At 38.8% G+C, this 26,777-nt stretch overlaps 2 protein-coding genes across 5 annotated transcripts in view; one reads left to right on the forward strand and one right to left on the reverse strand.

The window, feature by feature from the left end:
• The window catches only part of lhpp (phospholysine phosphohistidine inorganic pyrophosphate phosphatase), a 110,439-nt gene extending 91,737 nt beyond the window's left edge, over positions 1-18,702 (reverse strand). For both annotated transcript variants that reach the window (XM_073027626.1, XM_073027625.1), the window contains exon 1: positions 18,545-18,702. In XM_073027626.1, coding sequence (XP_072883727.1) covers positions 18,545-18,672 — 128 coding nt within the window. In that variant the 5' untranslated portion in view covers positions 18,673-18,702. The remainder of the gene's footprint in view (positions 1-18,544) is intronic.
• nkx1.2la (NK1 transcription factor related 2-like,a) overlaps positions 1-26,777 on the forward strand; it is a 36,179-nt gene that overhangs the window by 3,978 nt on the left and 5,424 nt on the right. Inside the window, exons 2-3 of one of the 3 annotated variants that reach the window (XR_012096136.1) lie at positions 12,347-12,453; positions 18,651-18,919. Coding sequence is in view for 1 of the 3 variants with exons in the window: in XM_073027628.1 (XP_072883729.1) it covers positions 23,034-23,262 (229 nt within the window). In the remaining 2 variants the exon portion in view is untranslated. Of the gene's footprint in view, positions 1-12,346; positions 12,454-18,650; positions 18,920-22,983; positions 23,263-26,777 lie in introns of those variants that run through there. The other 2 variants (XR_012096135.1, XM_073027628.1) reach the window with 2 other exon arrangements.

Here is a 26,777-nt window from a genome sequence, read left to right on the forward strand (position 1 = left end):
TTGATTTCTTATCCTAGCTGATAGGATAACTTATGATGATTTCTTATCCTGGCAGAAGGGATAACTGAGAATCCTGCTGCCATGGCCCAACCATGTTACTCTATAAATAAGAAAATTCTAGAAATAATCGATGGACAATGTGCAAATATGCATTCAGTGTTGACTAGCTGTCCTCATCTCCCCAAGGCTGACTCAGATTTAAGAGAGTAAGCAAGCACAAAGTGACCTAGTCTTTCTGAAATCATATTTGATGCAGCGTGCTAATCTACTGAAATGCTGTAAAACATGCTTACACAGATCCTCGTCATTACAAGATGAAATTCTGAACTGTCAGAGGAGTTAAAAGTTGGTTGAGGATCAGGAGCTTAGCCACTACAGGGCTGCTTTGAACTGACCTTTACCTCGGCCTAACAGGTCAACGGTCTGATGATGTCCCACAATGCAATTACTGAGTGTCAGATGTGCAACTCCTTACAAATCACCCAGAATTCTACACATCTGCTGGCTGTCAGCATCTGCCAGGCTCAGTCATGTGCAAATAATGAAAAGCATTTGTTATTGCCCCAGAACAGGTAAGCATTATGACAATTAATGTACATCCCAAGTGACCTTGTATAAATCTAAATTCCAATGACCCCTTTAAGCCACGGATATGTGGATGTTGAAAGTGATCTACATCAGTGAATGAGGTTTGAAATTCATTCATTCACCTTTCAAATGCAAGCTGAAAAAAGAAAAGATATTCAGAGTTTTACTTGATGTAAAAACAGCAACCAAAAATTGAAATATTTATCTCACCAGCACTGTGCTTAGCATAAATTTCAGAATAAAATTGCTTAAAAATATCAAGACCAACTCGAATTGGGACACTACTTTCTGCTAGTGGATAGGTCAGAAACTTTTACTATATTAAAGACAAGCACAAAACATTCACAGTGGGAAGAGTGAAAAGGGTGGGTTAAGTTCATACTGCAGGCTTGAAATTTTTCCTTTGCCTACAAGGATCTTGCTGAAATCAGTTCATTATTGGTTTAGGATAAACTTATACCCAATTTGCCAATCTAATTCAATAATTTTGCAGAGTAATTGGGTAGAAATGGGAACAAGTCACAGCAAAGACAGATTCAATAAAGAGGTAGACTACAGGGAGGTGCCTTCAGTTATGTCTCTTTTGGCAATATTTAATTCAAAAACACAGTTCAGATAGAGGAAAATGTATAAAATTCCTTTAAAGATCTCAGCTAACATTTCCTATTTTGTAAAACAAAACCAACTCAAAGATTGCTTTTCAAATTGAGCATTTTTGATTTTCATCTCCACATGCTTTCAGCAGCAACAACAAAGCAAGCTTGCATCTATATCTGAGAATATCCCCAGACACGTCACTGGAGTAACGTCAATCCAAATTTAAGACTGAGCCACATCAGGGCAGATGACTTAGAACTTAAACAGGGTTTAAAAAGTTTCCTCAAGAACAATAAAGAGGCTCAAAGGTCTGGGGATAGGAGGATTCCAGAATTCCAGCTGCAAGGACAATTGTAAAAGTTGAAATGAATAAATTTAGAAAGCAAAATTCTACAAGAATAGATGTAGAAATTTTTAAAGTCTTAAGGGTACTCCAGATATAGGGAAGGGAATTTGACATAAGTATTTTTTAATTAATCTGTTGCTAAAGTAAGAGTCAGTATAGACAAGGTAGCACAGGGTGAGATGAATGAACACAAACTTCATGTTGATATGGGCTAAGATAGAGGTAAAAATCTTATGTGGTGGCACAGGAAATTGTGTAGGATGCTGATCCAGAGTGCCACAAATTCGAACCACAAGATGATTTACAATCAGGTTATACATCATATTGGACAATAGGTGCAGGAGTAGGCCATTCGGCCCTTCTAGCCAGCACCGCCATTCACTGCCATCATGGCTGATCATACACAATCAGTACCCCATTCCTGCCCTCTCCCTATATCCCTTGACCCCGCTATCTATAAGAGCTCTATCTAACTCTCTCTTGAATGCATCCAGTGACTTGGCCTCCACTGCCTTCTGGGGCACAGCATTCCACATATCCACCACTCTCTGGGTGAAAAAGTTTTTCTGCATCTCTGTTCTAAATAGCCTACCCCTTATTCTTAAACTGTGGCCTCTAGTTCTGGACTCACCCATCAGCGGGAACATGCTTCCTGCCTCCAGTGTGTCCAATCCCTTAATAATCTTATATGTTTCAATCAGATCCCCTCTCATCCTTCTAAATTCCAGTGTATACAAGCCTAGTCGCTCCAATCTTTCAACATATGACAGTCCCGCCATTCCGGGAATTAACCTTGTGAACCTACGCTGCACTCCCTCAATAGCAAGAATGTCCTTCCTCAAATTTGGAGACCAAAACTGCACACAATACTCCAGGTGGGGTCTCACCAGGGCCCTGTACAGCTGCAGAAGGACCTCTTTACTCCTATACTCAATTCCTCTTGTTATAAAAGCCAGCATATTAAATCTAGTTTTCCTTGGCACTATTGTAGGAAACTGGGGCTTCCACAATAATTTGTATAGTAAATTCTTTCTGACCTTGAAGACTAAGCACAACAGAAGAGCCAATCTCTAGGCTGACCTGCAAGAGGACTGTCATCCATGCCCAGTGAAATGTCCTTTGCTCTGGCACAGATCCAAAGCACAACAGTCTGGATTTTGAAATTTAATTTGATATCAACTAATGAAATCAATTTTCAATTAAAAATCAGGTTTGTGCTTAATGGGTGAAAAGTGGATGAATTACATTTCTACACTTAATTTTCAAATCTATCTCCTCCACACCTCATAACACAAACGAGCTTTAGGTTATGTAGATTACAGATTCTCCTTTTCCAACCAAACTTATTTATTTATAGTTAGTTATCTATTGAGACTCAGCACAGCATAGGTCCTTCCGCCCTTTGAGTCGTGTCAACCAGCAACCCCAACTTAATCCGAGCCTAATCACGGGACAATTTACAATGACCAACTAACCTACCAAACAGTACGTCTTTGGACTGTGGGAAGAAACCAAAGCACTCAGAGGAAACCCATGTAGTTATGGGGAGAACATGCAAATGACTTACAGGCAGTGGCGGGAATTGAACCTGGGTCACCTCTACTGCAAAGCGTTGTGCCAACCACTACGCTACTGCGTCACCATCAGTTTTTGTACTGATATACTCCTTCAGTTTCCTTCTCGTTACCCATTTGATGATATCTATTGCAGGCTTTTTCTACTTCCCTCATGGTTCACTTTTGTAGTTGTTTCTCTAACATTAGCAAACTTGGATGTGTTACACTTTGTGTTTTCATCTATACCATTAAAATAACACTGAATGGCTGAGGCCCTATTATTCCTGAGGCACTAGACATGTAAGAAATTTGTCAACGGTGAGAGCATTGTTTTAGAATCCTGAAGAGGGATGTTAGGGTCATTCCAGTGAAGATTTCTAGCTTGATGGCAAATACGGTATTACTTTGATTTTAAAACATTGGAAGTCAGCCAAAGAACATCCCTCATTCTTTTGGTCCAAGGTAATTTTGTTGCCCAGTGAACCACTGGACATTCAGGTGTCACCAATTTTTGCTACAATGCCTTGTAAAAGCATCCAGTCCCTAACCCTTTGTTCACATAAACGTGTATTATAACCAGAGATTTTAATCAATTTAACTGAGAATTTTTATTTGTGAATCACATGCTCCTTTTTTCCAACAACAGGGAAAATTTTAATGCATGAAAAACAAAAAAAATCCAAAAACTATAAATGTCAGCAGTTCAAAATTATTCATTCCCCTTTGCTCAGATGAACCATCTCTCGCCGTTATTACAGCCAATAGTCTTTTTGGATAAGTCCCTATTAGCTTTGCACAATGTGATGGAGGAAGATTTGCCCATTTCTCCTTGCAAAATTGCTGAAGTTGTGCCAGGTTAGTTGGGGAGCAGCGGTGGACAGCAATCTGGAGGTCTTTTCAGATATGTTTGATCGGGTCAAAGGTAGGACTCTGGGGCACTCAAGAAACATCACTTTTCTTCATTTGAAGGCACTCTGTGGTTGCTTTGGCAAGATACATTGGGTCATTGTTCTAGTGAAAGATGAACTCTTCCCCCCCCATTTAAGATTTCTGGCAGAGACAAGCAGGTTTTTATCCAGGATCTCTCTGAATTTAAGCAGCATTCATCTTTCCATCAATCTTGCCCAGATTTCCAGTCCCTGTTACTGACTAAGATCCCCATAGCATTACACTACCTCCACCATACTTTACAGTAGGGATGGAGTTATCTGGCTGATGAGTAGTATTAGATTTATGCCACAAGTATCACTTAGTGTCGAGGCTAAGAAGTTCCACTTTAACCTCATCTGGCCACAAAACCTTCCACATTTTTACAGTATTTTCTAAGTGATGCTTTGCAAAGTCTTTACAGGCAAGGATATGCTTATTTTTAAAGCCAGGGCTTCTTCCTCGCACTCTTCCATAAATACCCTTTTTGTTCAAAGCCTTGTGGAGCCATGAACTTCAGTTGCAGCCACTGATTTCTGCAGAGTGATTGTTGGCGCCATAATAGCCTCTCTTACAAGTGCCATTCTTCTCTGGCAACAAAGTTCAGAGGGTGGCTTGACCTAAATAGTGTGGCTGTGGTTTCCTGTTTTTTTTCCACAATGTTTCATGATGGACAGCACTGAGCTCAAAGGCATGTTCAGTGCTTTTGAGATGGTCTTGTACCATTCCCCAGTTTTACACTTCTCTAAAACCATTTCCCTGACTTGCTTTAAATGCTCTTTTGTCTTCATTTTGGTTTGGTCTGTTGAAAATCTACCATACTGTTGGACCTTACAGAGAGAAGAGTTATTTATTCTTATGAATTCATTGAAAACAGATGATCCTCCAATTTTCTACATCAACATATTGGGAGAGTTGGAAAGGTAATATACAGTATTACACCCAAGGAAAGTTAGCATAGTAATTACAAAGGGGATGAATTCTTTTTCAGCTTCACAATTTTAGTTTTTAATTTTTAGCAAATTATTCACAGGGTTTGGAATTCCTCTTTTTATTTGACATGATGTACAACATTTTGTAGATTAGCTCAAAAAAACCTACTTCAATATATTTTAAATTTAGAAAATGAGACAGTAAAATGTGAAAGTAGTTGTGGGGCTGAATACTTCTTCAAGGTACTATAAAATGTTAGATGTAATAGCAACACTATATCACCCTAAGGCAACAAATGTCATTCACAATACAAAGCATGATAAATAAACTATATGCCATTGAATTATGCAGTTTTAATGTGAGAAAACATTTTTCTATCCAAAGTAAAATGTAACTTTTTTTGCAAAATGGTACCCAGAAACATTAGTGGCTTATGGGGCATTGTATGTCTGACTCATGGTAGCTGATGTCACAAAGTGTAAATGTTTCCACTTTCTAATTGCTGGCATTCCACACACATAAAACAAAAATACTTGTACACCTTTGCGAAGCATGACATTCAATCTGTACATTCCCTGTCAGTCTAGGGCCATTAGTGTTTTGACCCAATTTCATAATTGAGGTGCAAGGTAAGTTGGGTAAGGTAAGGCGTGTGAGTAGGGTAACTGGGTAGTCACAAAGGTCTCCAAGGTTGAAAACTGTGTGTAAATGTTGAAAATTAACATAATGAGAATTTAATATATAGTGGATTCTGGTTAATTGGGCCATCAGTTATTCAGGGAAGTTGTTTATCTAGAACAATTCTTAAAGAACAAAAACTAATTGAGAAAATAGCCAGGATCATCTTAATTTATTTGGGACACTATGCCACTTAAGCAGGACAGAAGATTGTTGCTGAACAGTTTCTAACTAGCATCAGTCATGTACACTTGTGTGGCCATAAGACACTACACCATGCTTAGAGTGAACAGTATTTAAAAAGCATCAGTTGCATGTGTTTCCGTTCAAAAAGCAGTGATTTTTGTCTCTGGTCGTTGGCAAGCAAAAAGCAGTGGACTATTCAGAACTGTTGTGCTCACTGCAGTTTTAAACATTTTGGACTGGAGATGCCAGAAACAGCCCGGAGTGAAACTAAAATAATTTCAGAACTTCAACAAATTAGGAACTATGAAGAATTTGAAGGTACAGACAATCATTTTGAATGTTACAATGAAAATGAAAACTTGGAGGATGCAATAATCAAAAGCATTGTATGAAGGCAGTCCACACTCTGCACTAGCTGTCTGTGGTGATTTTGTTCATTTACAGTTAATCAAAACAACATGGCAGCGTACACTGATGAATTGCTCCATTGCTAATTATTAGGAATTAATACAGAGTTTTATAGTACTATAGTGATATTATAGAGTCTTCTCCTCCTGTCAAGACATAGGTATCAACTTACCCAGCAGCGGCAAATTCACCTACCTGGTCAGCATCACTCAGCACAATGGTGGGACCAAGGACGACATACAGTGCAGATTCAGCAAAGCTAAAAATGTCTTCAGATCAATAAGCAACATATGGAGATCAGACAAGTACCAGAGCTGTGTTCTGTCCACACTCTTGTACAGGCCAGAATGCTGGTGCATGATAGAGAGTGACCTTGCCAAGCTGTCACCATTTCACGCCACGAGCCTCCAGAAGATGCTCTGCATCTTCTGGCCAAGAAAGATCTCCAACCATGCCCTGCTCCTTCAGAGTCATCAAGAGGACATGGCCACAATCATCATGAGGAACCACTGGAGATAGATTTGACACATGTTGAGAAGAGAGGCCAACTCCATCATCAAAACAGCTCTTCACTGGATCCCTGAAGGGCAGAGGAACTGTGGGAGACCAAAGATAACTTGGAGCCATACCATAGAGGCAAAGATGAGGCTCCTGAACCACAATAGAGAAGATGGTAAGGACAGAGATAGAAAACCTTCATTGCTGTTCTAAGCACCAGCAGCGGAACAGGCAGTGAGCAAGTGGTTTGGTAGAGGAAAAGGATCTAATGCTTTCCCGGCGTCTAAGACGAATAAACTCTTCTTGGGCTTCCAGCAGGTAAAGGTATCGATTATAACCAACGTTTCGATGACAAACTCTGCTACCTTCACCACGGATGAAGAACCCTGGACTAGATAAACCCAAGCATCATCCCTGATGAAGATGGCAGAGTTTGTTATTGAAACGTTGGTTATAATTGATAGCTGTACTCAGCTAGAAGCCCGAGAAGAGTTTACTCGGCATCGGTAGTGGTAGTGTTCTAATTTGTTCTATATTTTATTTAAATACTTAATTTGTCACTCAGTTAAACTGTAGTTCATTTTTTTAATATACCTTTTTAATTTTTTCCATGAAACTTCAGTTAATTGGGCAGCCACTTAATGTACTGGTCCTGATGTGTCCCAATTAACTGTACTTGGATCAAATGCAGCATTTTCTGAGAAGTGAGGAGCTTGAACTAAAAGGAGAAAACAATTCTACTGAAATGCAAAGTCATAAAACTGCAGTTTCACAAAAGAGTAAGTAGAGGAATGGAAATTTTAGTTGTAAAGACATTAGATTATCAAAATATGCAGCAATAACATAGAAGGCAAACAAAATCTTTGGATATACAACTCAAAGAAAATGGCAAGTCGTAGTTGGTCTGTACAATTCTCACTGCTTTGTTGTACATGGCCCTGTGATGCATACCTAGGGAGCAGCAATTTGACCACCTAAAGAGTGCACAAAAAAAGAGATCAGCTGACAAACAGCAACTGAGCATCTGAGCCATATGGAAGTACCAAAAGCATTCAGGATGCCCACATTTGGAAAAAAATATTCAGCTAATTAAAGTGATAAAACATAGAAGATCTTTAGTGAAAAGAATGGACTCCTGAATTATAATGAGACAAAGGGATGGATTATAATTTTTAGATTAAAAAATAAGTACCAAGTTAAGATACAAATGTGGTTTCTAAGGGAGGGAAATGCAATAGAATTCGGAGACATGGTGAAATAAAATAACTGGTCAACTGAAATTTATCAGAAGTGTATGAACTACATAGAACTGATACAGTCCACACTCTAACACAGAACAGATGGTGTGGAATGAGAAGGAAGGAATTATTGTATAATTTGTGCAGACCATTCCCGGGTAACAAGTTCATCAATTTTGACTATAAAATCAGAAAATACTCAGTCACTCAATATGAAACCACACCTCCACTAATGACATCAAAAACACTTACGACTGATAAGAAGAGGGGGGAGGAGGGGGAGAGTGGGTGGTTGTGAAGGGAAGTGGGGGGAGTGAAGGGAGAAGGAGTAAGGGGAAGAAAGAAAAAAAATTGTCAAACTTCTGAATTAGATAATATTATGGAAGCTCATTCTATGAAAGGATGTCCATTATGTCAGGTAATTTTAACTCAGGAACAGCATCCCAATTAAAAAAACATACCTGACTTATGGAAACCCCTAATGGGTAGGTGCTCCCAGTAGCTTGCGTGAATACTTTCAGAAACATTCTTCCCTGACCTGATATTGCCAAAGGCTCCTTTGCCTCTACAGTTAGCATTAATAATGTGTAGAGCTTGAGGGAAAATTGGCCATAGAGTTTAAACTAGCTAACAGCTTCAACAAGCTTGAACAGACAATTGCCAAAACAGGCAGATGCCCAAGGGGGCACATTTATCAGTTCTTAGATCTGCTGACATCATTGTTTTTGAAGAGAGGTGGATGTACAAGAAACTCAGGAAGTACAAGTACACAGTTATTCTTTCTAACCATTAACACATACAGATTCTATGGCACAGAACTAGTCAACTAGGGGGAGTGTGAGGATAGAGAAGTCAGAGAAGCTGATGACATTCCAAGGAATTTTTTCCCTCATCCACCCAATGGTTTCTACTGTTGCCTATTATGGCTCTCAGCTGGTTGTTAACAGCCAGTAGCATTCCCATTCCGAATCTTCAATTAATCCCAGGATTGGATATCTCGCCCACACCAACAAACAACATCAAACTCATTTCACTCCTCAAAGGTGACCCTGCATTTCCAGAAATGAACAGAAATATTCTGCTAAGTAATCATCCATAAGGATAAAAAATCTGCAGATATTAATGATCTGAAGCAACACACACAAAATGCCAGAGGAACTCAGCAGGCCAGGCAGCATCTATGGAAAAAAATAAACAGATGATGATTTGGGCCAAGACACTTCTTCAGGACTGAGAAGGGTCTTGGCCCAAAATGTCGACTGTTTACTCTTTTCCATAGATGCTGCCTGACCTGCTGAGTTCCTCCAGCATTTTGTGTGAATCATCCATAAGTACTTGGTTTTCCAATGGAGTCACATTGCGAATACCAAATAGAATTAATTGCTGATTCACCTGGAAGTAGCGTTTGTGCCCATAATCATGGAAAAAGGAGTAAAAGGACATTTTATTTCTCCAACAGTTGCATGGAATGGTACACAAAAAAAGGAAGTTGGTGTTAGCGGACATGAATAATAGACCATGAAGTTGCAGAGAGAATAGTCTCTGTGGATTGCTATAAGGGAGGAAAGATGTTTCTGGTGCTGGTATTATTTTGGAACTGACAGAAATTCTAGAGAAGGATTTACTGAATGTGAAAGTTGATGAGGTGGTAGGAACGTGTTCCTTTCACTGTGGGTGAGTGATGAGGGAGAGAGAGAGCATTAGTACAGAGAATGGGACAGACATGGTTGAGAACCTTGATAATCAAAGTAAAGGGGAACATATATTTGAGGAAAGGACATATTGGCTGAAGATGGATTTTAAAAACATTAGGAAGATGGCAGTTTGAGCATCTAATCCTAAAGAAAGGCTTTCTGCAGGAAATAACTTTAAAGCATGTTATAAAAAGTTCATTTACATTGATTAAACTCTCATTCTACAGAAAAAGGACAAAATCTATTGAATCATACAGTATTATTCCATTAAGATAAACTTTACATTTATCCTTTAAGATGTATTGCTTATCATACAGCACAGTAGAAACATCTGCCATTTGAGATTTTAATGCCAAAGTTCACCATTAAATTAGTGAATTTTCCATATAAACTAGTGAAATTATGCTAATCAGAATTATGTTCTTTTGATCAAACAAAAAAATGATTTGTCATAGGTATGTTTGTACCTATTTCTGGAGAGGCTTACAGGAAAGAAATATCATCTGCTGAATCCTATGGTTTAGGGTCAGCTTAGGTTAAAAAGGAGCTGAAGAAGATTCAGTCATCTTTTCTTACCAGTAAGAATGTTTTCGACTTTGCAGATAATTAACAAATGTGGGGCTCCCTGGTGGTAGATTGTTTTATGGGTGTATTTGTAGAACCAACAAACCCCTTGCTGGTTTTCCTGTGATCTTGGCACTATTATGGCTCTACGGGGTTTTGTCTGGCCACATATTGGCCAGCTGCTCCTGCTGCCTTCTTGTGGATAGGACTTGCTGGTCCTTTGTTAATATCCCATGTTCCTTGTTTAAAGTTCTGCTAACAGATGCACTATACCAAATCAACAACAGGATGTCGTAAAACTCCTACATTTCTTTGCTTTTCATATGGAACTGCTCTCAATGGGCAGGCGATGAGGATACAAATGTAAAGTACGGGTAAACAGAGCTAAGAATGAATAGAGATTTCAGACATGTCACCTTCAACAACGTCATAACTCACTACAGTACCCTGCTGTTAATGTAAAATGTATGCTTCCTATGACTAAATCCACAATTGTACTATTGTTAAATGCTCTGTTCCAAACATTAAACTGCAGACTATATTATGTATATTAAGTGGTTGTGGTAAAGACCACCACATTTCAATGGTAAATAAAGTAAATATTTGAAGTAGAAGAAGAAAGTGGGAAATGGGAGTAGTTTTTGATTACTCTGGCAAAAAGGAAACATCAATCCAACCACCTAATACTGTTTAAATTTACTTATTTTTCATTTATATTTTACAACACGGTAACAGGCCCTCCCAGCCCAATGAGCCCACGGCACCCAATTACACCCCTGTAATCAATTAAGTTAAATCGTTGAAATATGGGAGGAAATCAGACTACCCAGAGGAAACCCACACAGTTACAGGGAGAACGTACAAACTCCTTACAGACAGCAGCAGAATTGAACCTGGGTCGCTGCTGGTGCTGTAATAGGTTACGCTTTAAAAGAGTCAGTTAATACATGTTGAGAAACTTGGAAGTAACATTAAGAACTACAGCAACACACACAAAGCACTGGAAAAAACAAAGCAGGTCATGCAACATCTAATGGAAAAGAATAAACAGTCAAAGTTTCAGGCAGAGACCCTTCTTCAGGACTGAGAAGAAAGGAGGAAGATGCCAGAACAAAAAGGTATGAAGAGGGGAAAGAGACTAGCTGGAAGATGATTAGTAAAGCCAGATGGGTGGGAAAAGTCAAGGGCTGGAGAAGCAAGAACCTAATAGGAGAGGATAGTGGACCATGGGAGAAAAGGAAGGAAGAACGGACCTGGGGGAAGTAACAGACAGGTGAGAAGAAGGAGAAAGTCAAGAGTGAGGAATAGAGGAAGGGAGAGAGAATCTGTTTACCAGAAGGAGAAATTGATACTCATGCCATCAGGTTGGATGGTACCCAGAGAGAGTATAAGGTGTTGTTCCTCCAGCCTAAGGGTGGCCTCATCTTGGCACGACAAATGGCAGAACTACAATATGCTCAATATTTCTTTAGAGCATTCTATTTGTTGAAATATATCTCAAAGAGAAGTATTTTTGAGAGAACAAAACAGCAAAAGCTCGACAGACAAGGAATAAGTCTGGTCTAGAAACTGGATTGTGTACATCTGTTTCATTCACCATTATACAATAAAAAAAAGTTAATTTTATTTGAATGGAATCATGCTGCCAGCAAAACTGGTCCAGACACTTCTGGCTTCAATCCTCATTAGTACAGTCAAAAATTCCTGCGTTAGGTTGAGTATCTAAAAACATGAATCGCCACACATATATCAGAGCTCAAAGCTGTACCAATCATTCTTAAAAACTGTGATGTCTCCATCATCTGGATTTAATGGACACTTAGAGGGAAATGACAAGAAACCCTCTCAGCTGTATCAAAACTACATGTACTGAGGAATAATACCAGATGGCCCTCACAATATTGACCAAGGTATCAGATTCAGACACATACCGCCCTGCTGACCCTATATAATAAGGGTCATCAATGTCTCTAGATCAGTGTCGAAACTGGGGAAATTTCATGCAACAACCTGACAAAGTATTATACCTTTCAATCAATGCTCCATCAACCTCTTCTCAATCATGACTACAATGACAATATCATTAAGAAGCTACTTAATCTACTAACCACTCTCCTGTTTGGATTCTTCTAGGAGGTCTTGATTTGAGATCTTGTTATGGCTATGATTTAAACACAGGCAAAAAAGCTGCATTCTGCAGATGAGGTGGCTGCCCTTGACAACAAAAAGTACTTGACCAGGTACGACATTAAGAACCTTTAAAGTTACTGTGAAATTTAAGTCAATTGAATTGAATTGACTTTATTTCTTACATCCTTCACATACATGAGGAGTAAAAATATTTATGTTATGTCTCTGTCTAAATGTGCAATGTGTAATCATAGTAATTTATAATAAACAGAAGTCAACGTAACATAGAAATACACTCAAATCAGTGTGAGTTAATCAGTCTTGGTGGACAAAGCTGTCCTGGAGCCTGCTGGTCCTGGCTTTTATGCTGCGGTACCATTTCCTGGATGGTAGCAGCTGAAATAGATTGTGGTTGGGGTGACTTGTAGTCATATGTCCCTTAATGGTTATTGGAGGTCACTTATCTCAGCCCCAGGACAATGGTACTGGTGTCCCTAAGTTCAATCCCTTTTGATAGCTTCAGCTATGAGTTTTCTTCCAACAAAAAAGGTCAGAAGTCAGAATATTTGTTGATAAAGCAGTGTTCTGTTCTATTTGCAATTCTGATGAAATGCAAGCAGTCCATGCCTATACACAGCGTAACGTGGGCAGCAATCAGGCTGAGCTGATAAGAAGCACGTTAACATTCATACTGTGCAAGCGGTGGTACAATACAATGACAACGTCCAGCAAACAACCACCTAATCATCATTTCCTGGCATCTGACAGAATACTCCACCTACACACTCCAGTGTGGCGTAGGAGGTGTTTGGAACACCATCACTGATCAGCAAAAAACAAAACAACCCACACTGTTGGAGGATTTTAGCAGATCAGGTAGCATCTATGGAAGGAAAGGGATAGACAGCGTTTTGTGTCAGAGCCCTGTATCAGGCTTTCTGCTCCAGCTTCCAGCATCTGCAGTCACTTGTGTATCATTTAAATAGTACAGGCAAAAGCTTAACACTCTGTGGCAAGTGAGTCACTACCTGACTCCCCACCCTTTTCACTATATGGATTATGCCATGTCTCTGCTTGCATAGATAACTGGAATTGCACTAAACTCAAATCACTTGACACTATTCAAGAAAAAAAAACCAACTTACTCATTGTCAGTCCATTCATTAACCATCATAAAGGCTCACTCCTGGAGATAACAAGGCTCATCAATATAATGCACCGCAGTAATTCCCTAATGCTATCAGATACAAGGGCACATTGAGCAGGCACAATGGAAACACCACCACCTTCACTTTCTTTGATGCTCTGATGTGGAAATTCATCACTACTTCTTTATTGTCACGGGGTAAGAATCAGGGAAAGTACTAGTTAACTGGGAATCCTTTCAAGTTAAGACGGCAGACATTCTAGAAGACAACTCAACACAAGCTTATCAAGGCTGCTTAGGCACACTGGAGACACAAGAGACTGCACATGCTGGAATCTGGAGCAAGGCACAATCTGCTGGAGGAACTCAGTGGGTCAACCAGCACCAGTGGGAGCAAAGAACTTGTTAGTGCTTTGGATCAACCCAAAACGTCTTCAATTTCTTTCCTCCCACCAATACTACTCAACCCGCTGAGTTCCTCCAGCAGACTGTGTGCTGCTCTTAAGGACATGGCACAGGATGGTGACAACTAGATGGAGGGAGTGTTCACTAAAAGATAAAGTATTTGACATTGCATCAACTGAAAAGTATATTATTTTTGGACATAAATGACTATTATGAAATAAGAAAGTTGGCAGAATTTCAGATGGTGATGAGGAAGTGTACAGGAGTGAGACAGAACCGTTGGTTGGATCATGTCACAACAACAACCTTGCACTCAACATCAGTAAGACCAAAGAATTGACTGTGGACTTCAGGAAGCGAAAAGTGAGGGCATACACAACTGTCTTCATCAAGGGATCAGAAGTGGAAAGGACGAGCAGTTTCAAGTTCCTGGGTGTCAACATCTCTCCTAGGCCAACATACTGATACAATTACAAACATGCATGACAGCAGCTATATTTCATTGGGAGTTTGAAGAGAATTGGTATGCTACCAAAAGACACTCGCAAATTTCTACAGATCTACCATGAAGAGCATTCTATCTGACAGCATCACCATCTGGTATGGAGGGGCCACCGCATAAGATCAAAAAGAAAGCTGCAGAAAGTTGTAAACTCAGCCAGCTCCATCATGGACACTAGCCTCCCCAGCATCAAGGACACCTTCAAAAGGTGATGCCTCGAAAAGGTGGCATCCATCATTAAGGACCCCAACATGCAGGATATGCCCTCTTCTCGTTGTTACTATCGAGGAGGAGATGGTGAAGACACACACTCAATGTTTTAGGAACAGTTTCTTCCTCTCTGCCATCAGATTTCCGAATAGACAATGAACCTGTGTACATTACCACACTATCTTTTTCCTCTTTTTGTACTACTTATTTTGTGTGTGTATATATATTTCTTACTGTGATTTATAGTTTCTATTATTATGTATTGCTGTGTACTGCTGCTGTAAAACAAAAAAAAACACAATATATACCAGTGACATTAGAAACATGAAATATTCTGTGCTTCTAGATTTTTTTTAACGCTCAGTGGAATTGTCAAAGTACCTTACAATCATTGAAGCAAAGGGGCATATTTTTCCTTGCCTTGAGACTGCCGACCAATATCATAAACACTCTGTTTCTTCTCGTGTGTCATCAGTCCTCTAACCAGCTTCGTGAACTCCAACATGATAGAATGCAACACAGCACTCACAGAATTGCTTTGACAACTGTCCCATCCACAAATTCAATAGCTGTCAAAGTGATACTCACCTCGTCCACATCAAAAATAATAGTAAAAATAAGATTTAAAACAATTGTAAAGTTGAAAGATCAAAAAGCATACATTGAAAAATTGAAGTAACATCTAACTCCAAACAGATCTTAACTCAGCTTTTTCCTTACAAATGACATCTTTCATTTATTTATACAGTGTCTATAAAAAGTATTCACCCCCCCAGAAGTTTTCATGTTTTATTATTTTACAACATTGAATCACAGTGGATTTAATTTGTGTTTTTTTGACACTGATCAACAGAAAGACACTTTCTGTGTCAAAGTGAAAACAGATCTCCACAATGTGATCTAAATTAACTACAAATATAAAACACAAAGTAATTGATTACATTAAGTATTCACCCCCTTCAAGTCAGTATTTAGTAGATGCACCTTTGGCAGCAATTACAGCCTTGAGTCTGTGTGGATAGATCTCCATCAGCTTTACACATCTGCACACTGCAATTTTTTCCCCATTCTTCTTTACAAAACTGCTCAGGCTCTGTCAGATTGAATGGGGATTGTGAGTGAACAGCCCTTTCCAAGTCCAGCCACAAATTCTCAATTGGATTGAGGTCTGAACACTGACTTGGCCACTCCAGGATATTATCTTTGTTGTTTTAAAGCCATTCCTGTGTAGCTTTGGCTTTATGCTTGGGGTCATTATCCTGATGGAAACAAATCTTCTCACAAGTTGCAGTTCTCTTGCAGGCTGCATCAGGTTTTCCTCCAGGACTTCTCTGTACTTTGCTGCATTCATTTTACCCTCTACCTTCATAAGGCTTCCAGGGCCTGCTGCAGTGAAGCATTCCCACAGCCACCACTATGCTTCACAGTAGGGATGGTGTGTTTTTGATGATGTGTGGTATATGGCTTACACTAAGCATTATGTTTTAGTCTGATAGCCAAAAAGCTCTATTTTGGTTTCATCAGATCACGGAACCTTCTTCCAGCTGGCTTCAGAGTCTCCCATGTGCCTTCCGGAAAACTCTAGCCAAGATTTCATGTGAGTTTTTTTCTGAACAGTGGCTTTCTCTTTGCTATTCTCCCACAAAGCTGTGACTGGTGAATCACCCAGGCAACAGTTGTATGCATAGTCTCTCCCATTTCAGCCACTAAAGCTTGTAACTTCTCCAGAGTTGTCAGAAGTCTCTTGGTGGCCTCCTACGCTAGTCCCCTTCTTGCACGGTCACTCAGTTTTTGAGGACAGCCTGCTCCAGGTAGATTTACAGCTGTGCCATATTCTTTCCATTTCTTGATGATTGATTTAACTGTACTCCAACGGCTATTCAGTGACATGGAAATTTTCTTATATCCATCTTCTGACTTGGCCTTTTCAAGAACTTTTCGCAGAGTTGCTTAGTGTTCGTTTGTCTTCATGGTGTAGGTTTTGCTAGGATATTAACTCAGTAGCAGTTGGACCTTCCAGATACAGGTGTATTTTACAACAATCAATTGAAACACCTTGACTGCACACTGTGATCTCTATTTAACTAATTATGTGACTTCTACAACCAATTGGTTGCACCAGTGATGATTTGCTGTGAGATATTAAAGGGGGTGAATATTAATAATTCAATCAATTATTTTGTGTTTTATATTTGCATTTAATTTAAAGTACTTTGTGGAGATCTGTTTTCACTTTGACACGAGTCTTTTTCTGTTGATCAGTGTCAAAAAAGCCAAATTAAATCCACTGTTGTAAAAGAATAAAACATGTTAACTTCCAAAGGGGTTGAATACTTTTTATAGGCATTGTATGTACCAATTTTACCAGAGGGACTAGACAGGCAACATGAGTGTTGTTTGGGGGGGGGGGGGTGCTTGTGGAATAAGGCAATAAATGTAAAACACAACAAAAAGTTTGAAAACAAATAAAAGATGCTGGAATTGAAAACAATTACACTCCCTTCTGATGAAGGGTCACTGGCCCCAGAAGTTGACTAGTTTCTCTTTTCAAAGATGCCACCTGCCTGAGTTCTTGCAGCATTTTTTTTTGTTACAACAGAAGTTTGTTCAAAACCATTCAAAATAGATGAACAATACTGATGGATAGAATTAAGAAGCTGTTCTAATACTCAACAAATTTTTCATGACATATTAAACTTCTGGCTATACACTGATGCATTTTCAGAAGTTACCATTTGGACTGATGCTCAGTGGATAACCAACTTATATCCATAGTTTATTAGTTTTCTATTCATTATTAATAGATTTGAATTTAAAATTACTTGTTCTCTTTCTCTTTATTTTTATTTTCTAATTAATCAAAGTGAATTCTCAATACAAAATGAAGGAAATAAAACCCAATTTGAATTTCTCCACAATAATACTTTTGAAGGTGTGTCAGCTAAGACTCACCAGCTGCAAAGCTGACTGGTTCAGGATATTGTGGCCTCATGACCTACTCCAGATATTTGGGAAATAATCCATATTTAACCTGATTGTTCACAAGTCACCACTGCAGTCATCACCCCTTGAGTACCTATAGTTGCCATATGACTAGCTATGAGAAGTCATTACAATGATGACTCAATGAGAAGTCACTGATATTATGACTTCTCATAACTACACTCTTGTGGCGTTTTATTTCAAGAGTTTACTGAATTGTATACAGGTTTGTTTACTTACTTTTTAGTTTCCATTAGGAAATTGTATGGTCAATGATGCATACTGGTGGCCCAGTGCAAATCTATGTATCAGGAACAGTTAGAAACAGAGCATAAATGGTGGAAGAAATGCACTACCTACGAAAACTAAACCCCCCACCCCCACTACTCCTCCCCAAACACCCATTTCCCCAACTACGGCAAAGTCTGCAGCTTCCACTCTGGAGCAAAAGCAAGTCGCCCTGGAACTCCATAGGCTACTTGTACATTGAATGAAGGAGGTTCACTAGGATAGATCAACTTTCTAATCGCATGATCTCGCTGTAACATGAACTGCTTTAGAGCTACCTGTGAACAGTACCAAATAAGCAGCAAATAAGCCATCAAGGAATTTTTATTTAGATGGATTTAAACAAACACTAAGTCTCTCGAGATATTACGCATGGAAGGATTTTCAAAAAAGAAAATCTGAGCATACGTTTCATACTTCAGTATTTCTGCTTGATTGATAGACTGTATACATTGTAGATCACTAATAAACCGCTAAAGAGTTGCAGGCGGTTGCCTTCCCAAGAGGGTTAGTAGAACGCATTAAGTCTCCACACGACCAGTACTTGATCACTAGGTGTCACGACAAAAAAAACAAGTCATGTCGTTTAACATCTGCTACTCACAGAGCCGCGGAGTCTATCTACCCCGCTGGGCGAACAGACTTCACTTGCAGCTTTAACACTCACCTTTTAACCGCATCCACGGAACCTAGAATGGGAACCCCTCCTCCATCCCCGCTGTCATACAGAACCCCACTAATATCTAACAACACTCCCCTTACTCTACCCGCAGGCTCGCACCATTCGGCCATCATAAAAACGAAACAAGATGCATTATGGGAGATGGAGTTTACTACGAGCTACTGGATATTAAAATAACGACAAAATGAACTACAGTCGCCAGTGCACTGTGCGTTCTCGCTACCTCCCAAAGCCCTAATCAATAATTGGAGCATAATTATAACTGGGCCGATTATCCAATCATATTTCACGCCATTGGGCGCTTCACGTATAGGATTCTGCTACGTGTGTTAAAACCAGTGATAATGTACTGATTTTATTTTCAGCGCATTTCGTTGTTCAGTTCCAAATATAAAATGATGTGAGTAAGAACTATACTATCATACATTTTAAATAAATCCAATAGTAACTCAATATTGTTTATGACAGAACAGATATGTTCGATGTTAAACTCATTGCTGTCTAAGAAAGATCATGTGTATAAACTTCAGAGGTAAAATTGGAACAATAAATAGTTTGCTATTATTAACAATTAATAGATCAGTGCAATATTCCTATGACAAGCGGACAATTGCAAGATCCCTATCTCGTGAAACATTAGTCATCAGCGTAGCATTTATAATAACTATATATTACGATAAAGGAAATGGTAAGTGAACTATAGAAGATACCCGCCAAAAAAGGAAGGATTTTTTAAACTCATTTCACTATAAATACGTAATCGATTACTTTTTTGGTAATTAGCAACATTTATCATTTTAATTAACGATCTTTGCCTAGAATCACGAGCAACTATATAGTTATTAACTGAATAGCTACATGCACAATCTCACCAAGTTGAGTCTATATTATATTGCAATGTATTTAGTCTCTGAACAATTTCTTATAGAATCTTCGAATCGTAATTCCTACCTATTTCACCTATTGCTGTTTGCAAGGGTTCTAACTTCTTGCAGATATAATCTATACTGTAGAACTCATTTAGCAAGAATTGGAGATTGAACAAGTTATTTAAAACAACATCTTTAATAGTGTAATATCTCAACTGTCTACTTTGATAGTGAACATTGTCTTGGACAGTCTTATCAGCAGAGGACACCCGCTGTGAATATTGATTCCAGCTTGTTTCAAGCCATCAGCTGCCATCAGGACAGGTCAGGTCTGAATCCCACCTGGCGTCAAAGCAATTTAAAGGCAGCACTCACATTGAATTCTAATCCTTTGCCATAGCAGAGCTAGTTAAAACGGTCAAAAGGCAGGTTATTTCGCGACGACCCTGTAGAAAATAACTTCAGGAAACAAACTAGTTTAATGTTTTTAGAGGCCTCATTGCAGAACAACAATTGTAATTTGGTCTGATTGAACAACATAATCTACAATGCAAAGGCTGCAATAAGGAAATTATTTTATACAACTATACAGAACGGGAACAGGCCCTTCAGCCCAACTGGTCCATGTCAGCCAAGATTTCCATCTAAACTTACCCATTTCCAGCGGTTGGCCCATCTCCCTCTAAATATGTTCTATCCATGCACCTGTCCAAATCCTGTTCACGTACCTGCCTCAACAGCTTCCTCATTGCATAAGTGCACCACCCTCTGCGTGAAACCTTTGCCCATCAGGTTCCTATTAAATTCCTTCCATTTCAGTTTAAATCTATGCCCTCTAATTCTTGATTCCATAACTCTTCATGAAAGACATTGCATTACTGTAGACAAACTGAGAAGAGAATTAACATAGCACTGTAAAAACATATGAATTATTCTCCTCTAAAATGTCTACTTGCATTGATGTTTAGTTTTCGTTCTTAAGAAAATTAAATTCAACAGTTGAGAAGACACATAATACTACAATTTTCAATCATATCAAAATCTAATGTTGAATCGTGTACATCGTATATCGATAGAATTTTTGACAAAAATTCCAAAACTACACATAAAAAGTGAGAATCGTGAAGTTGTTGCTAATGAAATGGTTGTTTGCATGCACATAGGTCATACAGCGCTTAAACCTTGAGACAAAGTGTTTTTTTAAAAAAAAACTAGAGGATAATACGGTTTTTAACTATACTTAAATGTTCACTCGATTAACGGATTATCGTTTGGTCCAGAATGTCGGAGGTAAGAGTCGGCTATCTCAACTTTCAATGTTTATGTAGATTAACAGTTTAACATACGATACAGACACAAAGAAATAAAAGTAAGGGTCCTAGAACAAAATATCATACATAGAGTGAAACATCTCTTGTCCATAATAACAGCATTGACTTTCATGTTTGTGTTCATTCATTTTGTAATTGAACTAACCTTGTTAACTATACTTATTATAACTGCCCTAAAATCCTAAATTCTGCTGTGAGAGATCGCTTCACTTTCACTAGCGACTTTTCTTTGAATACAGCGTTGGGTAGCTTTATAGCCACAAACCGCCACAGTTCAAGTCTGGAGTTAGAAATACTGAATGCGCACATGCGAGAGCATCTGGAGCTTATATTCTTTCCAGTCCCTGAACTTTTGATTTTCCCCAACATCTTGAAAGTAAGAAATTAAATCCAAATAAAGTTTGTATCTCTGCCTTACTCTGAAGCATTTAATGCTATTGTAGAGAGGTATTCGTTATTAGTGTCGCTGCAATAATGAATCATCTGCAGAAGTGCAGGAGGAAACGACCAAGTCCCGAATATCGCTGGCACCAACATTCAATGAAATCAATTCGGACATTTATGTTTCTTCAGTTTCATGCTGCATAAACACGTGGAAATGAAAGTTTGTAACATTACTATAAGAAGTAATATTTGTAGCAGCAGTTAAAGAAGTAGTACTGTGCAAAAATAGTTGTAAACATATGCAAGACTGTGTTTTAAGTTTGCCACACCAGCTGGGTGCTGGATGGTTACAGCGCTGACATGCGATATATTGTCTAGCTCCCTGCATTTCCATCAGTCTGGTAACGCCTCTTAAGGCATTATCAGATGCAAATGATTTAATCTACATAATGTTTATAAAAAGATCCATGTAATTACGGCGGACAATAGAGTATAATTGAAGTACCGGATGGACGGTTAAAGTGCAACGCGAATTTGTTCCGCTGATTTGCAAGATGTCCCAAATGGGCTGGATCCAATGGATTTAGTACGTTTCTACACAATGTTTAAGACGTTATCCACAGGTTATCTCAAAGTACTTCAATTCATTAAAAACGGAGATTATCAACAAAATACAGTTTTTATGGTTATTTCGAAAACAGCTTTGTCAAACATACATATTAATTTACAAAAGGTTAAAAAGAACAGTGCATACAAGCATTGTGTTTTTTATGTGGCAGAATACACCATTCTCTTGCTTCGGAGAGAGTCACTTGATGTCCATCCATTAAAGATTGAAGTAACATTACACAGGTGAACGGTATACAAAGCGCTTTGTAGAAACAACACCTTACTGTGCGCAAAGTATTTTCCAAAAGGTCTAAAACCAAATAGTAGCAAAGCTAAGGTCGGGTGTATATATTTCCAAGTGTTTACCTTTGGAGTACATTATCGTACCCACAACTCAATTGTCATTAGATTAAATACAATACTAGATTTGGAAACACAGTACTTAATTGCAAGACGTATCCATTAAAACTGAATTTATCTCATTTAATTAATTGATTTTTTTCATGCCACAGTTGATTTACAATAAAAAATTCAAACTGTCAAATATAATTATTAGTAAATATTTGACGTATGTTAAACTTGCACCTATTTGCAATTTAAAATGTAACTTCTCAAATAACATTGAGAACTAAATATCCACTCAAACATGATTCTGCAGTATTAACAAAAATCCACAGCACCAGAAAGTAATTTTCCGTTACATGTTTTCACACATGTCCTTTACTGCAACGGTTAGCTGAAATTAAGTGTCCGCAAATAAAAACATGCCATTGTTTTCCAGCTATTGTAATGGCAATGGTTATCCCTTTGAAGTTCGCCTAAACTATTATTGTAATCACGCGTACGGAACTTGTCCATGCATATCCAAAGGCCTCTATAGTGTTAATAGCTGAGATTTGCTTCTGGGCTCTGTACCACGTGCACCGCCAGTATTAGTCTCTGTCACGAACCCAGGCATTCATTCAACAGACCAGCTTCACACTCGGAGAGGAGTCCCACGACATAAGCGCAGGAGCAGAGGTTGCACCTTCATGTCGAGGCACCGCAATCTGCTTATAAAGGCAAACAGACGAGCAGCCCTAACATCGGATCAATTCATTGTCCACTGATGGTCACAAACCTAAAGCATTAGCTGGTGATTGTAGTGTCAGGTGTGCACTGTGAAGTGCGAGTATCTTGAAAACCTATTTTAGTTCCATACTGATTTCTAGTGTGTGCCAACTTGTGTCAAAATCGCTGTCTTCTCTGCCTACTGGGTAGATTCTAAAGTGGAAGAGGGCGATGTTCGAGTGTCCGGAGAGTGAGGAAGAGATGAGCCCCACTCACAAGATATCCTTCTCCATCATAGATATTCTCGACCCCCAAAAATTTACAGGTAAATCTCAGGCGCTTGAGCTGCAAGACAAAGAGCCAAATGAAAACAGTGTACTTACTAGTACAGTACAGACCTTAAAGGAGACAGTAAAGCTAAGTGCTGAAAAGAACAGCAACCAAATCGGCACCGAATCTGGTGAGTAAATCAAGTATGGTCTTATTTTAATCAGCCTCAGGATCTTATAATAATAAAACAATTTCATCAATAGCCTTTTGATTGTACCAAAGTTACTCGTTTTTTAAAATTAGGCCACTTACCGGGTTTGTATTGGAACTTATAAACAACTTACATAGTACTTGTTTGGTTTGTTATTTTCGTCTGGAATTTCCAGTTGGCCGACGATCTCCCTCCACCGCTCTGTCCCGACACTTATCCACAACATCCCTAGTCTTGTCCAGCTTGGTCCAATCCTTGATGTTATCCAGCCACGTTGTTACTTTACCCGAATTATCAACCAAAAGAAACGTGATTAACGGATACCCAGGTCGTATACCATGTACTTCTAAACCGATCCACTGTTAAAACTCATTGAGTTTATGAAATTGACCTACTGCTTTTAAAGGAAACATTGTAACTTTATGGGCAAAAAGTCTTCATTTATTCCATTGTTCATGGGGAAAAATCACGTCGTGATCAAAAGAAGCAATAAATTAATTAATGAAGGAGTAGATACGTAACCTATTTACTCAATTATATATATTTTTAAATGGAGAGACGGTTAAGCCTACGGAAAATGTATCTTCGTGGATGCTTACATAACCACATCTGTTGTGCAAGTGTATTGAAATGAGAGACAAAAAAGCTATTTGTTCCATTTAAAACATCAGACCATCTCATGATTAGTGCATAGTAATTTAATATTTTCTCCCTTTTTATTCTTATCGTGAAATGCACTGAAATCATAAATATGACACACACTCCTTGCCATATCTTGAAAAACAATTACAGTTGTTCAATAACAGCTCTTTGCAGTGTGTGATTGGCACTGGGAGAAGCCTGGGTAATTGTTTAAATCGTCCCACAGAGGATGCCGCTGCTCAAATGATCGATATCCTATTACTGACTTGTGCATATCTCCTTCCAGCAGCTTGCAGGTACAGCAGCGAAAACGCGAGTCTGAAGCAGATCGAAGGTCCAAATATTTTTCGATTAAAACTTACCTTTAATAGATGGTATTATCGATCTGTTAAAATCTGAAACTCTAATTGCACATCGTGGCTAGTGTAGATTTGGACACCTTTTCGTGTATCCTGTCATAACTCTCCATCTGCTTGAAGCAGTGCTGGGTTTCGTCCCAATCAAGATGCGATCAGTGCTTTTGACCACGTCCTTTTTACATTCCTTTGAAAACAAAATCAAATATACTCATGATCTATTATTAGGTCTCAAGTCGAAGGTTCGCCAATGCAACTTGCGAGAAACTACGTCAATAACAAAACTTTACTTTTGTTACCCGGGAGAGGCGTCACTAAATAACGCTCAAGTGTCCCTACTACAGTATTCGGATTTACAATGCACCTGTAACAGACAGAATCAGCACTGGCCACAATCCCGAATTTTGACCACTGCTCTGTCACGGTGTTGCTCTTGTTTTGTAATTATCTTCCTGTAATTCACAAAAATACCGTTTCAGGTTTTAGATGAATTCAGCACACATTTTGCCAACTTAGTTGATCTATGATATCTGAGCGCATGGGTGTGATTTTTCAATGGGACAGTCATCCGTGCATCGTTGGACAATTTCAGACTTTGAAAAGAATTTATGAAAACCGTGTTAATCCAGGACAGCATGAATCTATACAATTTCTAATTCCCTGTAACAATTTTTTTAAAGGGCAAGGGATGGGGGGGGGGGGCACAAATAGAGTAGGCAGTCTATGATTACTGCCGTGTTTTGATTTTGTTCAGACAAACTGATATACAATCCCGAGGTAATTGGCTGATAAATAAATTAATAATTGTTATAATAATTACTATTAATAATTAACTTTACGATCAAGGAATACAGATCGACGCACAAAGTCTGAACGAAATGAAGAAAAATAGGAATAATATGAGTGTTTTGTTTTAATGGTAAATTCCATGCATTATAAGTTATAGTACTTCGCAAAGATTATATACAGTATATCGTTTTCAAGACAGCCAACCCAACCCGCATTACTAGTCCTTAAAACATACTTGAACATTTCAGAAAAAAACGTTTTAACTACAGTATAAAGAAATTTAAAGTTAGTGTCATTTCTCAAAATTGTTCACTTCTATGAATTGAGCTTTAAAATGGAATTTATTTTAGTATTTGGTCAATAAAACCTGTCAGGGTTGTGTACATAGGAGGTAGACTTATACAAGGTACGTTGATTCGAGAGAGATAATGAAAGTATGGAAGTGTTGATTATACCGTATTTGCAATTTCCAGCAGTACCTCATGGTTGATAGTATATTTATTGGGCTATTGGGCACTACTCTCACAATCAAAACGTGTTTGTGCACGTCTTCCCCCCCCCCCACCCCCGTTTACAGTACACAGTGTTTAGAAGCACAACCACTAGCTAACTTTACTTTTTAACCATTTAAAAAAAATTCTTTGATATCAAGGTTTCCAACAGTTTTTAAAAATTTGATCTCTCTTAGGGTTATGTAGTTTCCTTATTTCTGGCATACACACTGTGCTATCTGTGTGTGATAAATGAGTGTAGTGCTTTACAGTTTGGGATTCCTCATCGTTTTGTGTTATATTAATAAATCAAAGTTCAAACTTGTTGCATTTATAACGCTGAAAAGGGTATGTTACGTACCCCGTAACTGGCTGTCTTACCAGCAAAGATAGAAGTATCCGTTGGAGTCTGGTACTATATTCAAAACAGTGTTTATTAGTAAAATATATAAATCAATATCAACAATGCAAATATACAGATAATACACGTTAGCAATACTAAACCTAAAAGTGTGGGTATAATAATAATCAATAATAAACAAGCTCTATCGTTGTCTAGGGGATAAGGAATTATCATGGGAAAGTATAAAGTTCAGTTCAGTTCATGTAGGCTGAGGTAGTTGTTGGTTCTTTTGTTGTAACCGTTGGAGGGAGGGAGGGAGGGAGGGAGGGAGGGAGGGAGGGAGAGAGAGAGAGAGAGAGAGAGAGAGAGAGAGAGAGAGAGAGAGAGAGAGAGAGAGAGAGAGAGAGAGGGCGAGCAAACAGTGACAGCTACAGTCATTCAAACCTTCCTTTATTTTCTTGATCCGTCGATATGTTGTTGTGGCCATTCAGGTATGACCCCTCTGTCCTTTAGCTAGACCGTTCTTCTATGGTGGACTCATCACCCAGGAAAGGGTGGACACACACACAAGCCCTTCTCACCTTCACCACTACAGACCCCACCTTCTCCAATACAGACCCCACCTTCACCACTACAGACCCCACCTTCACCACTACAGACACCCCTTCACAACTACAGACCCCACCTTCCCCCAGCAGACCCCACCTCCACCACTACAGACCCCAACTAGAGTCCTTGAAAGTGGGTCGGTAGGTTGTGGGATGAGTTAATAATTGAGGTGAGTGAAGTTATCCACACTGGTTACGTGCAGGCAAAATTGTGAGCTATTTATCTCTGCAGTATGACCAAAAAGGACAAAGAAAAGGCCTCGTT

This window comes from Hemitrygon akajei, chromosome 23 (assembly GCF_048418815.1).
Source record: "Hemitrygon akajei chromosome 23, sHemAka1.3, whole genome shotgun sequence".
In the NCBI taxonomy this organism is placed as follows: domain Eukaryota; kingdom Metazoa; phylum Chordata; class Chondrichthyes; order Myliobatiformes; family Dasyatidae; genus Hemitrygon; species Hemitrygon akajei.